At 38.2% G+C, this 15,000-nt stretch overlaps 2 protein-coding genes across 3 annotated transcripts in view; one reads left to right on the top strand and one right to left on the bottom strand.

Moving 5' to 3' along the window:
- LOC138867360 (glutamyl aminopeptidase-like) overlaps nucleotides 1–15,000 on the top strand; it is a 67,886-nt gene that overhangs the window by 11,038 nt on the left and 41,848 nt on the right. Inside the window, exons 1-2 of one of the 2 annotated variants that reach the window (XM_070142671.1) lie at nucleotides 1,171–1,272; nucleotides 10,138–10,885. In XM_070142671.1, the coding sequence (XP_069998772.1) occupies nucleotides 10,230–10,885 (656 nt within the window). In that variant the 5' untranslated portion in view covers nucleotides 1,171–1,272; nucleotides 10,138–10,229. Of the gene's footprint in view, nucleotides 1–1,170; nucleotides 1,273–10,137; nucleotides 10,886–15,000 lie in introns of those variants that run through there. The other variant, XM_070142670.1, reaches the window with a different exon arrangement.
- On the bottom strand, nucleotides 2,307–3,324 carry LOC138867326 (splicing regulatory glutamine/lysine-rich protein 1-like). Its single transcript, XM_070142457.1, has 2 exons — nucleotides 3,292–3,324; nucleotides 2,307–2,777 (listed from the first exon to the last, which is right to left on the bottom strand). The coding sequence occupies exons 1-2, from the start codon at nucleotides 3,322–3,324 to the stop codon at nucleotides 2,307–2,309; spliced, it is 504 nt and encodes a 167-aa protein (XP_069998558.1).

Genomic DNA, 15,000 nt, shown 5'->3' on the forward strand with positions numbered 1-15,000 from the left:
CACGACTGAAAGAATCAACTAAAGAAAATGGGAAATTAACATAAAAAACGGAAAACCCGAATGACGGAAAGGCGGACTTACCCAAAATTTCCACAGGGGAAATTCGTCTGTATCACTGGTTCTCAACTCCAAATTTTACAACTAAATCATTATAAAAGAATAGACTCTGTCGGTTATGAATTACTCTGGGGAGTGACTTTGTCTTTCATGAAAATCATTCATGATACACTTGATGTTAAGATGAACTAGATTAATTGGAAAAGAAAATATGAATAAATTTTAGTGCCTTAAGGATCGTTAGGTTTAAAAATACAAAAGTATAGGACCTAAAAAAATGTGACTAATTACTTTTACTCCTATTTCTTACTTTAATGTTTTTTTTTCTTCTATGCATATATTCAAAATCTGGCTTTGTAATTCTTAATGTTCAGTATCGACAAAATAAATCGACTGACGTTTTAAATCTTTTATCTTGCTAACTACATCGACTGCCTTATCTATCTATTTATTTATTTGCTTATCTATATATTTATTTGTTTATTCACATATTTGTTTATTCATATATTTGTTTATTCATATATTCATTTATTTATTGTATTTTTACGAGCCTTTCTTATCTACTACTGTGTCTTTTGCTGTGCGTCGACAAATCTACTTTTCTGGATCTTCTCTCTCTCTTTCTCTCTGTTTATCTTTCTCTGTCTGAATGTCTATCTTCCTGTCTGTCTGTCTGTCTGTCTATCTGTCTATCTGTCTCTCTCGCTCTCTCTCTCTCTCTCTCTCACTCTCTCTCAATTACCATTACCTTCTAATGGACTTTCTATATTCACGAATATACTTCTGTTCATTATCTGTCTGTTTTTTAGATCTATTTCTATCATAATTTCTATTTTACATCTACATTTAAGAACCAATTTAGAATCCATTTATCACTGCAACAACCCCTTCATAAAACCCCAAACTTCCCCCTAAAGAAACACTCACACTTAAAGACACACTTGATGCCACACTAACCCCCCCCCTCCTCACCCCTAAACATGTCCCATACTCCCCCCCCCTCCCCATATAACCCCATCTCGGAGGACCGTTCGCTATATCGGGGTCTGCAGTCAGACAGGTGTGCGCGTGACGTCATCGGCAAACAGGTGTGCGGAGCGATAAACTCACGGAGGGAAGGTCACAGCTGCAGTGTCTTCGCGACTCTTAAACCCGAAAGGTTCACGCGCGTCTCCCGAGGCGAGAAATGATGGTGTTGAGTCGGTGGTGGTGACGGTAATGATGAGTGGTGGAGATGGTGGTGATGTTGGTGATGGAAATGGGGATGATGAGGTGGAGAAGGTGGTGATGGAGAAAGTGGTGGTGATGGAGATGGTGTTGACGAGGTGGAGAAAGTGGTGATGGTGATGAGGTGGTGATGGAGGCGATGGTGGTGAGGCGGCGGGATGGTGATGCTAATGGTGATTTCTAAACTAGCGTCTTTGTGTTGAAATAACAATTAATACCACCCAAAATATATATATATATAAATAAGAAGACGAAAGAGAGAGAGAGAGAGAGAGAGAGAGAGAGAGAGAGAGAGAGAGAGAGAGAGAGAGAGAGAGAGAGAGAGAGAGAGAGAGAGAGAGAAAGAGAGAGAGAGAGAGAGAGAAGAAAAAAATCCCTTAAATTATTTTCCAAAGTTTATTTGTTCCCAAAATAATAACTGTCTCCATTTTAATGCAAGTAGTTTAAAAAAAGGAAACCACATTTACCATTTGCTGTCAACTGTCTGTCTGTCTTTCTGTCTGTCCGTCTACATATGTATGTATGTATGTCTATGTTTCCGTTTCTCTGTCTATCTGTATGTACATCTTCCCGTTTGTCTATCTATCTGTACATCTTCCCGTTTGTCTATCTGTCTGTCTTTCTGTGTCTGCTAATCTATCTATCTGTTTGCCTATTTATCTATCTATCTATCTATCTGCCTATTCAACCATCCACATCTATCCACTCATCTATCTACCTATTTATCTATCCATATCACATCTATCTATCTATTCATCTCTCTAATTTAATACCTCAGTCGTGTGTGTGTGCGTATGTGCGTGTCTGAGTGAAGGTTAGATGCGATTGGAAAGGAAATCTTGCTTGTCATTTGGCGAAAACGGATTTTTCTCTGTCGTTCTTGCTCGGTCCTGTTCTTGTTGTCTCTGTTGTTCTTGCTGGGCCTTGTTCTTGCTCTGTTTTCCTTTTGTCGTTCTTGTTCGGTCCTGTTCTTGTTGTCTCTGCTGTTCTTGCTCTGTTTTGCTTTTGTTGTTCTTGTTCTGTCATGTTCTTGTTGTCTCTTTTGTTCTTGCTCGGCTTTGCATTTGCTCTGTTTTGCTTTTGTTGTTCTTGTTGTCTTTGTTGGTCTTGTTCTGTCCTGTTCTTGTTGTCTCTGTTGTTCTTGCTGGGCCTTGTTCTTGCTCTGTTTTGCTTTTGTCGTTCTTGTTCGGTCCTGTTCTTGTTGTCTCTGCTGTTCTTGCTCTGTTTTGTTTTTGTTGTTCTTGTTCTGTTTTGCTTTTGTTGTTCTTGCTGTCTTTGTTGGTCTTGTTCGGTCCTGTTCTTGTTGTCTCTTTTGTTCTTGCACTGTTTTGCTTTTGTTGTTCTTGTTCTGTTTTGCTTTTGTTGTTCTTGTTCTGTTTTGCTTTTGTTGTTCTTGCTCTCTTTGTTGGTCTTGTTCGGTCCTGTTCTTGTTGTCTCTTTTGTTCTTGCTCTGTTTTGCTTTTGTTATTCTTGCTGTCTTTGTTGTTCTTGCTCTGTTTTGTTGTCTTTGTTATCCTTACTCTGTCCTGTTCTTGTCTCTGTTGTTCTTGCACTTGTTGTTTTGTTTTTGTTGTCTTTGTTATTCTTGCTCTGTATTGTTTTTGTTCTTACTCTTTCTTGTTCCTGTTGTCTTTCTTGTTCTTGTTGTCTTTGTTGGTGTGTTTTTGCTTGCTTGCTATTGGCTGTTCGGGTTGTGGTTTTTGGTTTGTTTGTTATTATTGTTCTTATTATCAATCGCTGATGTTATTAATGATGATATCAACTAGGGTAGTGTGGGTATTGGCAATGATCGCAACCGTAATAACAGTAAGTTAATTTAAATTTGATAATGAATAAGTAAGAATATCAATAATTTACCTCTCCGGATATTCGTTATAGAGTATTCTTTCGAACGTTTTTGTAACACTGAAACGAAAGTGATGGTATTTTGGCTTTTTGGATGAAATAAAAAAAAATAAATAAATAAAATAATAATAAAAAAAATCACGTAACTTTTACCTTTCTAACCTTGGTTTTTACCACTTGAAACCAGCTCATCATATTCTTGTGATTTACATACTTGCCTCTTCACCAAGCTAGTATGACTCAGTGCTAGGCGTCCTTTCGAAAAAAAAATAAATCAATCTTTAAAAAAAATCTTTAAAAGGTTGCTTTATCACTAGTAATTTAAACTCCATTTTTTTTGTGTGTGTGTGTGTGTGGGGGGGGGGGTATTTGGGTTAGTCCTTGCCAATGCCCTCATTTTATTAGTAATATAACCTCATTTTTTTCCTTCTTGACCTCTTCTCCAGGTCTTTGAATGGCTATCCTTTTATCAATAATATATAATCCACAACTTTCTTATCTCTGGTTTCATCTGTTTTTCCTCTTTCCATTTATTAGAAATTCATTTATTGCTAATCTTTACCTCCTAATTTCCTTGTACTTCTTAAATATAGATTCTGTTCTGTAACCCTCCTTTTATTAGTCAGCAAATAAACCCTCACACACACACACACGCACGAACACACACACACACACACACGCACGAACAAACACACACACACACGCGCGCACGAACAAACGCACACATACACACACGCACGAACAAACGCACACATACACACACGCACGAACAAACGCACACATACACACACACACACACACACACGCACGAACAAACGAACAAACACACACACACGCACGAACAAACACACACACACGCACGAACAAACACACACACACGCACGAACAAACACACACACACACACACACACACACACTTTATTAGTCATATAATAAATTTTCGATATTTGTTTTGCATTTGGCTTATTCAAGAGTGTCTATCCAAGCACACGTGTGACTGGAGAAACATCTGTATGTAAATGGGCCTAAGCATCAGCTGGTCTAAGTGTTTTTGAAATGTGTAATTCTAAAAGCTGTGAGTTTGTATTGGAAAAAAATTGTTTATGCAGAAGGGTGATATAAGTATGTTTTTTTCATAATTGTAATGATTTTGCGTAATGTTTATTTGTAGTAAATGCTATTTTTTTATTTTTTTAGATATATAAAACAAATTATGATATGATAGGGAAAAAATCAATGTCATAAGAAGACAAAGAAAAAGTGAACAAGAAAAAAAGAAAAGAAAAAAGAAAAGAAAAAGAGAAATTATACAATTTTTATTTTGGTGTCACCATCACCACCCGGAGTTTTGGATTTTAAGGAAACCCTCAGAAAACACGATTTTGACCTAATTTTTATTTGAGTAGCATGAATTTAAGTTCATGGAGTGGATTGAATTAATTCCTCTGTCGAGTGGGTGCCAAAGCTACAATTAAAACATTTTTAACCATTTTTATACTCTCTGCTACTAGCTTAATTCAAGTCTAAGATTAACTTTAATTTCAAACTCCCCATTTGCCTACTAATCATAAATAGATAATCATTATGATGAACATAATAAACATATGACAGGATCGAAACAATCAGCCCTCCATTTCATTGTATCTTTATGTTCCTTACTTGGACATTAAGTAATCAATCCTTGCCTTCTTTCTCTATTGTCATTTCTTACACTTTACTTTGATATATAATTCCATTCCCAATCTATTCTTTGGTACAGTTGAAACTATCTCCTTTAACCAATTCTGTTGCTGTATCCATGAAAGAAAAAAGAAAGAAAGAAAGAAAACGAAAATCGCAAATAAATATTTCCTAATTATGGTTCACGGTACATGGGTTGTGGCTTTCCCATTTTCATCAACATTTCCTTCTCTCTTTGTTAGCGGCGAAGATTAGGAATCGTCTGATTTATCCCAATCCAATGCAAATGGATTCCATAGTTATGTTAATTTACTTATCAAACATTACGACTTACAATTTTCAGGTAAAACAAGATTTTTGATACCTGGTAATTAACATACCTGTGTTTGGCGCGAAAATTAGAAATGGTCTGAGGAATTAATGAAACTGTTTACTTCCTTCCCCCACTGAATATAACAGTTTAAGTAAACCGACCATTTATATATAATTATAATTTAGTCTGATTTGTAACATTAAATTTTGCAATATTGTTATGCCTTCAAAATAAGAATACGTAATTACATGTTACTGTGTGGTCCATGCATCTTTATGATTATTATTATTACTATTATATTATTATTATTATTACTATTATCATTACCATCATTATCATCATTAGTAACATCATTATTATTATTATTCTATCATCATTACCATTATCATTATTGTCATCATCATTGCCATTATCATTATTATCATCATCATTATCATTATCATTATTATTGCACTATTGTTATTGTTTTTAATCATAGTAATAATTAGAGGCACAAAAATATAATGGTAATAACAAAAAAATGAAATAGCTTAATAATCTTTTCGATTTTCCGGAAATAGAAAGGATTATACATGAAATTGAAATCGGGAACACATCACGGATTTAGTAGGAAAAGAAAACGGGAAAAAGGGAGAAAGAAAATGGAAGTTTGAAAGGGGAAAACTAGAGTAAAAGAAAAGGAAAGCGAGATAGAGAGATTAGGGAAAGAAGAGAGATAAAAAGGGAAGGAATATAATGTACAAAGAGAGAGAGAGAGAAGGAAAAAAGAGAAGAGAAAACGAAGTAAAAAAGAAGGATACGAAAAGTAGAAAAAGGAAAAAAATAGAATGAGAGAAATATACTTAAAAAAAAAAGATAGAGAGAGAGAGAGAGAGAGAGAGAGAGAGAGAGAGAGAGAGAGAGAGAGAGAGAGAGAGAGAAAGAGAGAGAGGCAGACAGAGAGAAAACAGAAAACATAGCAAGCTCGTGCAACCCCCCCCTCCCCCCCCCCCCCCCCAAAAAAAAAAAATCAGACATTGGATAAAAGGGAAAGGGGAAATTGATGATTGCCACTTGACTCTTTTGTAAAAATTATTTGAAAATCCCGCTTCACTTGGCCAGGATTAAAGGCGCCAAGTGGCCGGTACTCTGGGAGCGATGTCAAAGGCCCGTTTTTATCTTTTTATATTTTTATATGTTATTACATTTTTCATTTGTTTATTCGTTTATTTATTCGTTTTGTGTATTATTCCCTGTTTATATATATTTTTTTCATTTATGTGGTTTGTTTATTTCTGGGTTGATTGTGTTTTGTTTATCAATTTACTTATTCATTTATTTTTTTTACATTTATCTATACATATACTTCTAGTTATATATTCTGGCATTATCATTTTGTGTGTGCGTCTAAACTCTTTGTATGTGTGTGTGTGTCTCTCTCTGTCTGTTTATGTATATGTGTGTGTACGTATATATATATATATATATATATATATATATATATATATATATATATATATATATATATATATATGTATATATATATATATTTGTGTGCATGTATGTATATATATATATATATATATATATATATATATATATATATATATATATATATATATATATATATATACATACATGTGTGTGTGTGTGTGTGTGTGTGTATGTGTGTGTCTGTGTGTGTGTGTGTGTGTGTCAAAATATCACATATCAATATCAATATTGCACTTCACGGGGTCAAATTGATGACAAAAGCTGACGGAAATATATTGCCATCCAATTTTTTTTTCCTCTCGTAATTGGCACGGCAAAATTGGCCGCAATTGATCGTCTCGGAAGTTGCCTCGTTTGAATGCAAATCAGACGCGCAACTTCTCTTCGCTGGAGGAAGTTTGGGAGGGAAGTTGAGACGGCGAGGAGCGCACGCACACACAGACACGCATACAGACACAGACACACACACACAGACATAGACATAGACACACACACACTCACAGACATAGACACGGGCACGGGCACACACACAGACATACACTCACACACACACATACAGACATGCACACACACACACACACACACACACACACACACACACACACACACACACACACACACACACACACTCACACTGGCACATACAAAAAAAGGAGAAAGATGTAAGACAAGACAGGTAAGGAAAAGAACGATATCAAGGAGAGGTAGGAAAGAAAAAGTAGATGAAAAAGAAACATAATAATGATGAGAAAAAAAGAAAGAATGAAAAATAGAAGAAGAAACAGAACCAGAAGAATAACAGAAAATAGAAAAGGAAAAAGAAGAAAACAAAACAAAGATGTTAATAATAACAGGAAACAAAACAAGAGAGAGAGAGAGAGAGTGAGAGAGACAGAGAGAGAGAGACAGAGAGACAGACACAGAGACAGACACAGAGACAGACACAGAGACAGACACAGAGACAGAGAGAGACACAGACAGAGAGAGACACAGACAGACAGCCAGACAGACACACAGACGCAGAGACAGACAGACAGAGACAAACAGACAGAGACAGACAGCCAGGCAGACAGACAGAGACAAACAGACAGAGACAGAGGCAGAGAGAGACAGAGAGAGAGACAGAGAGAGACAGAGAGAGACAGAGGCAGAGACAGAGACAGAGACAGAGGCAGAGACAGAGACAGAGAGAAAGACAGAGACAGAGACAGAGAGAAAGGCAAAGAAAGAGAAAGAAAGAGACAGAGACAGACAGACAGACAGAAAAAGAAACGGGACCTGATTGGCCCTCAAGACACATGGCATCTTGAAGGAGGTCTCAAACGTCCCTTCATCAACACTGAAGTTATAATTACCTTTAATTAGGAAACTTCGTAGAATGTCAGGTGTAGAGGATCTTGGGGAGGGGGTAAGGTAGGACGGGGGGGAGGGGGGTGGAGGTGAGGGGGGTAAGGTAGGACGGGGGGAGGAGGTGAGGGGGGTAAGGTAGGACAGGGGGAGGGGGGGAGGTGAGGGGGGTGAGGGAGGGGGGGCGGCGGCGAGATTGCGAGGAATAATTGCAAAATTGATTGCTTGCAACAGGTGCCGCTCGAGGATGACGTGCGATGAAGGTCGGGTAGATGGTCCTTTTCTGTTTCCTTTTTTTTTCTCTTTCTCTTTCTCTCTATGTCTTTTTTTTTTCTCTCGCGCTTTCTCTCGTTCTCTCCTCTTTCCCCCTTTCTCTCTCTCGTTTTCTCTTTCTCTGTCTATTTCTCTCTTTCTCTTTCTCTCTTCCTGCTTCTCCTTCTTTGTCTCTCTTCCTCGCTCTCTCTCTTTCCCTAGTCCTTTTTCTCTCTCTTTCTATTTCTCTTTCCCTATCTCTTTATCTCTCACTCACTTTTTGTTTTTCCTTCTCTCTCTCTTTCTTTAAATATCTCCCTTTCTCTCTGTTTCTCTATCTCTCATCCCGGCTTTCCATTTCTCTTTCTCTTTCAATCTACCTCTCTCTCTCTCTCTCTCTCTTTTCTCTCTCTCTCTCTCTCTCTTCTCTCTCTCTCTCTCTCTCTCTCTCTCTCTCTCTCTCTCTCTCTCTCTCCCTCTCTCTCTCTCTCTCTCTCTCTCTTACTTTCTTCCCGCTTCTTTCCTTATCTCTCTTTCCTCATGTGACCCCCCCCCACAACATTTGTCTGTCACTCTTCTTCTGATATCTACTTAGAACAAGATCTACCAATAAGGGAACATAACTTATAAATCATTTGAAGATAAATGTGCATTGGTGTGAGTACGCGCGCACATACGAACAAACAGACACACACACGTGCATATGTATGCTTAGATACATGCATTCATATGTGTGTATGTGTTTGTGTCTTTGTGTTTGTGTGAGTGTGTGTATGTGTGTGTGTCTTTGTGTTTGTGTATCTTTGTGTTTGTGTGTATGTGTGTGTTTGTGTGAGTGTGTGTTTGTGTGTTTGTGTTTGTGTGTCTTTGTGTTTGTGTGTCTTTGTGTTTATTTGTGTTTGTGGGTGTGTGTGTGTTTGTGTGTGTGTGTGTGTGTTTGTGTGTCTTTGTGTTTGTGTGTTTGTGTGTCTGTGTTTGTGTATGTGCGTGTATGTACGTGTGTGTGTGCGTATATCAGATAAAAGAGAAAGGCAAAATAGTACAGCCTTGGCCATCTATTCCGCCGTGTCTTCAGGTCGTCGACGCATATTTCCCGAAGCACTTTGGCTTATCTTCGTTATCAGTCCAAACAAACATCAGCTTCGCCTTCGTAAACGAGGAGAGATAACGAAGTGACTTCTCGTGCTTGCAGATGTCGCCTCGTCGCCCAATTCGCTTTCGCTTGAGTGCAGAGCCTTCCACGAGCACTGGCCGTCTTTTTTTTTTTGTTTTTTATCGTTGTTGTTCTTAAAAAAATATCTTATCTTTTATATTTTTATTATTTTTTTATGATTATTGTCTTTTTTCTTAGATTTACTCAGATTTTGCTTAGATTGATTTTTTTTATTTTCCTGAACCATTTTATTTTTTACTTTGATTTGATGTTTTTTTGTTTTTCTTTCTTTTTTTTACTTATACTTATCTCCTTTACTTTTTTTTTTTTTTTGCCTTTTTTAAGATTTATCTTTTTTGATACTTTTATTCCTTTCTTTCTCTGGAGTCATTCGAGCGAAAAGTAAAAATCGCCAATTGACGCCTTAATTGCGTAGGACGTAGCCAGGTGGAATCGGCCTCATTAAGGTCGGTCGTGACAGGTGGATCATTTCGTCGTAGATTCCGATTCGCGACGAACGATCGCTGGAATGGCGAGGAAGAAAAGGAGAAAAAAGGCGATGTTTATTATTATTACTTTTGTCTTTTTCGTAATTTCTGATTTTTTTTTTTTTTGGGGGGGGGAGGCAATTTTGTTGCTGATGAAATCTGAGTGCTTTTTTATGCAGAGTGAATGCTGTTTTTTTTATCTTTATTTATATCTTTTTATCTTTTTTTTTTTTAGTTAGAGATAAATAGTTAAAAGTCGTGAGTATTCCTGATGCTTATGGTTCCCTTCCCGCCTCCTCCAGAAGCCACCCGAGAGCCCCAAGCGACGCGCCCAGCCGTTGATGCCCTTCTAGCCGGCCACGCCCCCGTCTCCCCCGCGCCGCCCTCCGCCACCATGGGCCAGGTGTTCCTCCGCCGCACGACGGCGGCGCTGCTGTTCCTGATCGCCGCGCTCTCCATCGCCTGCGTGGCGCTGCTCGTGCTCCTGCTGGCGCCCGACTGGAGGGACGCGGGCGGCCACGCGTCGGGCGGCGCCGGCCCGACCGCCTCCACCGCCGGGGCGTCCAGCCTGCGCCCCCGCCCCTCCGGCACGCCCGCGCCCCCGCCGCGCACCACGCCGCGCCCCCCGCCCGCGACCTCGCCCTCCGCCACGACGCAGGCGCCGAAGGAGCCGTGGGAGCGCGAGTACCGCATCCCGCGGGCGACGCTGCCGCACCACTACGACCTGTTCCTGCACCCCGACCTGCAGAGCGGGCGGTTCTCGGGGCGCGTGGCCATCCTGGTGGGCGTGACGGCGCCCATGGACTTCCTGGTGGCGCACGTCAAGCAGATGAACGTGACCAAGACGGACCTGGTGGACGCCTCCACGGGCGACCGCCTGGCCCTCCGCGGCGCCTTCGAGTACCAGCCCAACCAGTTCTGGGTGGTGCGCCCGAGGGCCTCCCTGCGCCCCGGGAACTACACGCTCCACCTCGAGTTCGAGGGCGCGCTCGACGGCTCCATCGTCGGCCTCTACAGGAGCGTCTACACCAACAAGGACGGCGAGAAGAGGTGAGTCCCTTGTGTCTTTCCTAACTCAAAATAAGAAAAAAAAGAAAAGAAGAAAAGAAAAGAAAACAAAAACAAAAACAAAACAAAAACAAATTAAAACCAATCCAAAACAAAAGCCTGAACAAAATGAACACAAGTAAACAAACAAAAAAAATAAAAACAAGAAACAAAACAAAAGATCGAACAAAAAGAAAACCAAAAACAAAAGTCTACGTCCCACACAATACACTACAAAGAGGATTTCGTTCTCATTCCGTATTACCGAATTTAAAGTTTATGATTGCTTAAATATTCGCCAAAAGAATTTCTTTTTGATTATGAAGTTTGACGAGAATTTGCAAGATTGTTTATCGTAATATCTCTTTGTAGACAGAAAAGTATTATTCTTATTGTTATCATCATTATTATTATTATTGCTATTATCGTTATTTTTATTGTTGTTCTTGTTTTTGTTCGCATTATCATCATTATCAATATCAGTATTATCATCATCATTATCAATCGCATTGTTATCCTTATTATCGTTATTATTATTATTAACATTAGTATTATCATTAATATCATCATTATCATTATCATTAATATTATCATTATTATTACTCTTATCGCTATCATTTCACTTATTTCAATTTCATATATTTATTCATCTATTCATTTCTATAACGCTTTACTCTTTGACCTTGGCGACTCCTTCGTAAAATATTCTCTTTATAATAACTCCTTTATTTCCATTCTATTTAAATCTTGCGTGTCATCTTATCATTTTATGCCCAATTAACTGTCACTTGATGTTAATTGTCGTTGTTATTAACTTCCTTCCTTATCTCCTTCTTTAAAAAAAGCGAGAAAAAAAAGAAAAAAAAAAAAAACGAATTTTCTTAATATTTCGCGGTATCATTATCCGAATCTCAACGTATCGGCTTCGTCTGTGCTTTGTCACGTTCTTCCGTGATTTCCGAATCTGTCATGTCATTCAGGAAATGTTTAAAGCCAAAATGACAATCGTCTTCGTGACACAGCGCTCTGTTCGGTAATGTTCGGATGGCAAAACGCGATTTTTCAACTATCGGAAAGACAAGTCGGGAAGGGAATCGGACGAGTGGGATCATTGTTGCCAAGTGGCTATTGTTCTCCTTATTGTTATTATTATTATCATTATCATTAACATTGATGTAATCATTATGATTGTTATCATTATTATCATTAACAACGTTTTAATTTCCATTATTGATATTACTGTTATTATTTCCATTATCATTATCATTATCAAGATCATCATTATTATTTTTCTATTACTATTAGTATCATTGTTATTATTATTCTAATTATTGTCATTATCATTGTTATTATTTTTTATCATTATTATCATTATTATCATTATTATTATTATTATCACTATTGTTATTATTATTATTATTATCATCACTATTATATTATTATTATAATTGTTATTATTGTTATTGTTATTATCATTATTATCATTATCATAATCATCACTATAATGATAATAATATTAATGATGATGCTAATAATAATCATTATTATTATTATCATTATTATTATTAGTATTACTACCATTATTCTTGCCATTAATGTCATTATTGTCATTATTATTAACATTTCTGTCATCATCGCAATGATAATGATGATAACAGTAGAATGATGATAATGATGCTGCTCTCAATAATGATGGCAATAATATCAATGATAATAATGCTGATAATGATAAAGATAACGATAATACTAATGATAGTAATAATGATAATGATGCTGCTCTTAATAATGATGGCAATAATATCAATGATAATAATGCTGATAATGATAAAGATAACGCTTATAATAATGATAGTAATAATGATAATCATCATCTTTACTATATACCTTTTTATCATTCTATCTCTCTCACCATAACTACTGTTAATCTCTATAAATATTGTTCTTTGTTCAACTATATATTAACTTGCCAACGAATCTATCCATCTATCTGTCTATCTATATACGTGTGTGTGTATGTGGTGTGTGTGTGTGCGTGTTTGTGAGTGTGTGTGTGTGCGTGTTTGTGAGTGTGTGTGTGTGTGTGTGTGTGTGTGTGTGTGTGTGTGTGTGTGTGTGTGTGTGTGTGTGTGTGTGTGTGTGCGTGTTTGTGAGTGTGTGTGTGTGTGTGTGTATGTGTGTGTGTGTGTGCGTGTGTGTGAGTGTGTGTGTGTGTGTTTGTGTGTGTGTGTGTGCGTGTGTTTGTATGTGTGTGTGTGTGTGTGTTTGTGAGTGTGTATGTGTTTGTGTGTGTATGAGTTTGTGTGTGTGTGTGTGTGTGTGTGTGTGTGTGTGTGTATGTATGTATGTATGTATGTATGTATGTATGTATGTATGTGTTTGTGTGTGTGTTTGTCTGTGCGCTTGTGTAAGTGCATTTTTAACGAAAGCAGAAATACAAATAATTTCCCTTCCTCCACGCGCTGTCCTCAGAGAATGCGGTATAAGGGTGTTGTCTCGCATAGAGGAGGCAAAAAAAGGATGGAATCAGATCCCATTATGCTCCTCCCTATACAATACCCCTAGAGGATGTTTGTCTGATCTCGCCCCTTCTCTTGGCTCCTACGTGGGATCTGAATCTAAGATGAGGTTTAAAGCTAGGGTCAGTGTATCTATTACATCTGCAATCGAAGAGTTTTTGTTTCGATGCGTATGTATGATCGGAATCCGTCAAAGTATCTATTTACAGTGTCTATTCAAACTGGCTTTTGCTTGAAGATGAGATCAAAGGATGTGTTTGAAGTATAAGTAACTAAAGGGCGTTTATTTCGATCCTTTTGTATGATCTGAACCTATCAAGGACGCGTTTCAGAGTTGCGTTTGAGGTATCTATACAATGGGGCCTTTGCTTGAACCTATAATCAACTTGTAATCCATTATTTCTTAGGATCTGAACCTACTGAGGATGGGGGTCAAAGTATCTGTTCAAAGTATATGTAATAAAGGGGCGTTTGTTTCGATTCTATTCGTAGGATCTGAACCTGTTGAGAATAAGATTCGGAGATATGTTGGAAGTAAACAAAAGGGTGTTTATTTCGATTCTTTTGTATGATCTGAATCTATAATGGACGGGGTTCATGTTTGTGTTGGAAGCATATATAACAAAGTAACGTATTTTTTTAACCTATTGAAGATGAGGTTCGTAGATGTGTCCGAAGTATATTTTCTCTTTGTATGTACCTAATTTATATTCATTTATTTATTTTACTTTTGTTTTTATCTATTTATTTATTCATTTAATGTGCGCATTTGATTTGAATTTCTTTTCTGTATACCTAAACATATTTCTATTTTTTTCCGTCATATTCAACTTCATTTCTCTTATTCTCTCTCTCTCTCTCTCTGTCTCTCTCTGTACGCACTCATTTTTTTTATTCCTTTATGTACATCAACACTCATACCTGTTGTTGTTCGTTGACCCAGTTCTGTGTGTCAAGCCCCCACCCCCGCCTCCTACCCCCTCTTCCCCTCCTCCCCCTGCCTCCCTCCTTCCCAACCTCCCCCCTACCTCCTCTTCCCCTCCCCCCTACACACCCCTCCCCCCCCAACCTCACCTCACCTGCCTTGACATGTCTCGAACAGCGCCTGAAGACGTGAATCCTGAGCGGGGCGAGGTCGAGGCAGATCAAGTTTAGATGATTAGCCATTATCTCTCGCTGTTGCCATGACAACCTCACCCCTTTTTGGCCTCCAAGGAACACGAGGGGAAAAAGGGATTATTATACCGTCTTGCAGTCCCCTCTACTTGGCGTGCAGGTTCGAGGGAGGGGGGAGGGGGTGGGGTGTGGGGGGGAGGAGGTGAGCTTTCTTTCTTTCTCTCTTTCTCTTTCTTTGATCTGTTCTTTTGTATTTTTTTCTGTTCTTTATGTATGTATTCTTTATTTTTTTTTCTCATTTTATCTATATATGATAGACTTCTCTCTCTCTCTCTCTCTCTCTCTCTCTCTCTCTGTCTCTCTCTCTGTCTCTCTCCATCTCTGTCTGTCTGTCTGTCTGTCTCTCTCTCTCTATCTTCGTCCCTCTTCGTCAGTCTATCTGTCTGTTTATCTCTGTCTATCTGCCTGTCTCTGTCTGTTTCTCTC

Source organism: Penaeus vannamei, chromosome 29 (genome assembly GCF_042767895.1).
Source record: "Penaeus vannamei isolate JL-2024 chromosome 29, ASM4276789v1, whole genome shotgun sequence".
Lineage (NCBI taxonomy): Eukaryota > Metazoa > Arthropoda > Malacostraca > Decapoda > Penaeidae > Penaeus > Penaeus vannamei.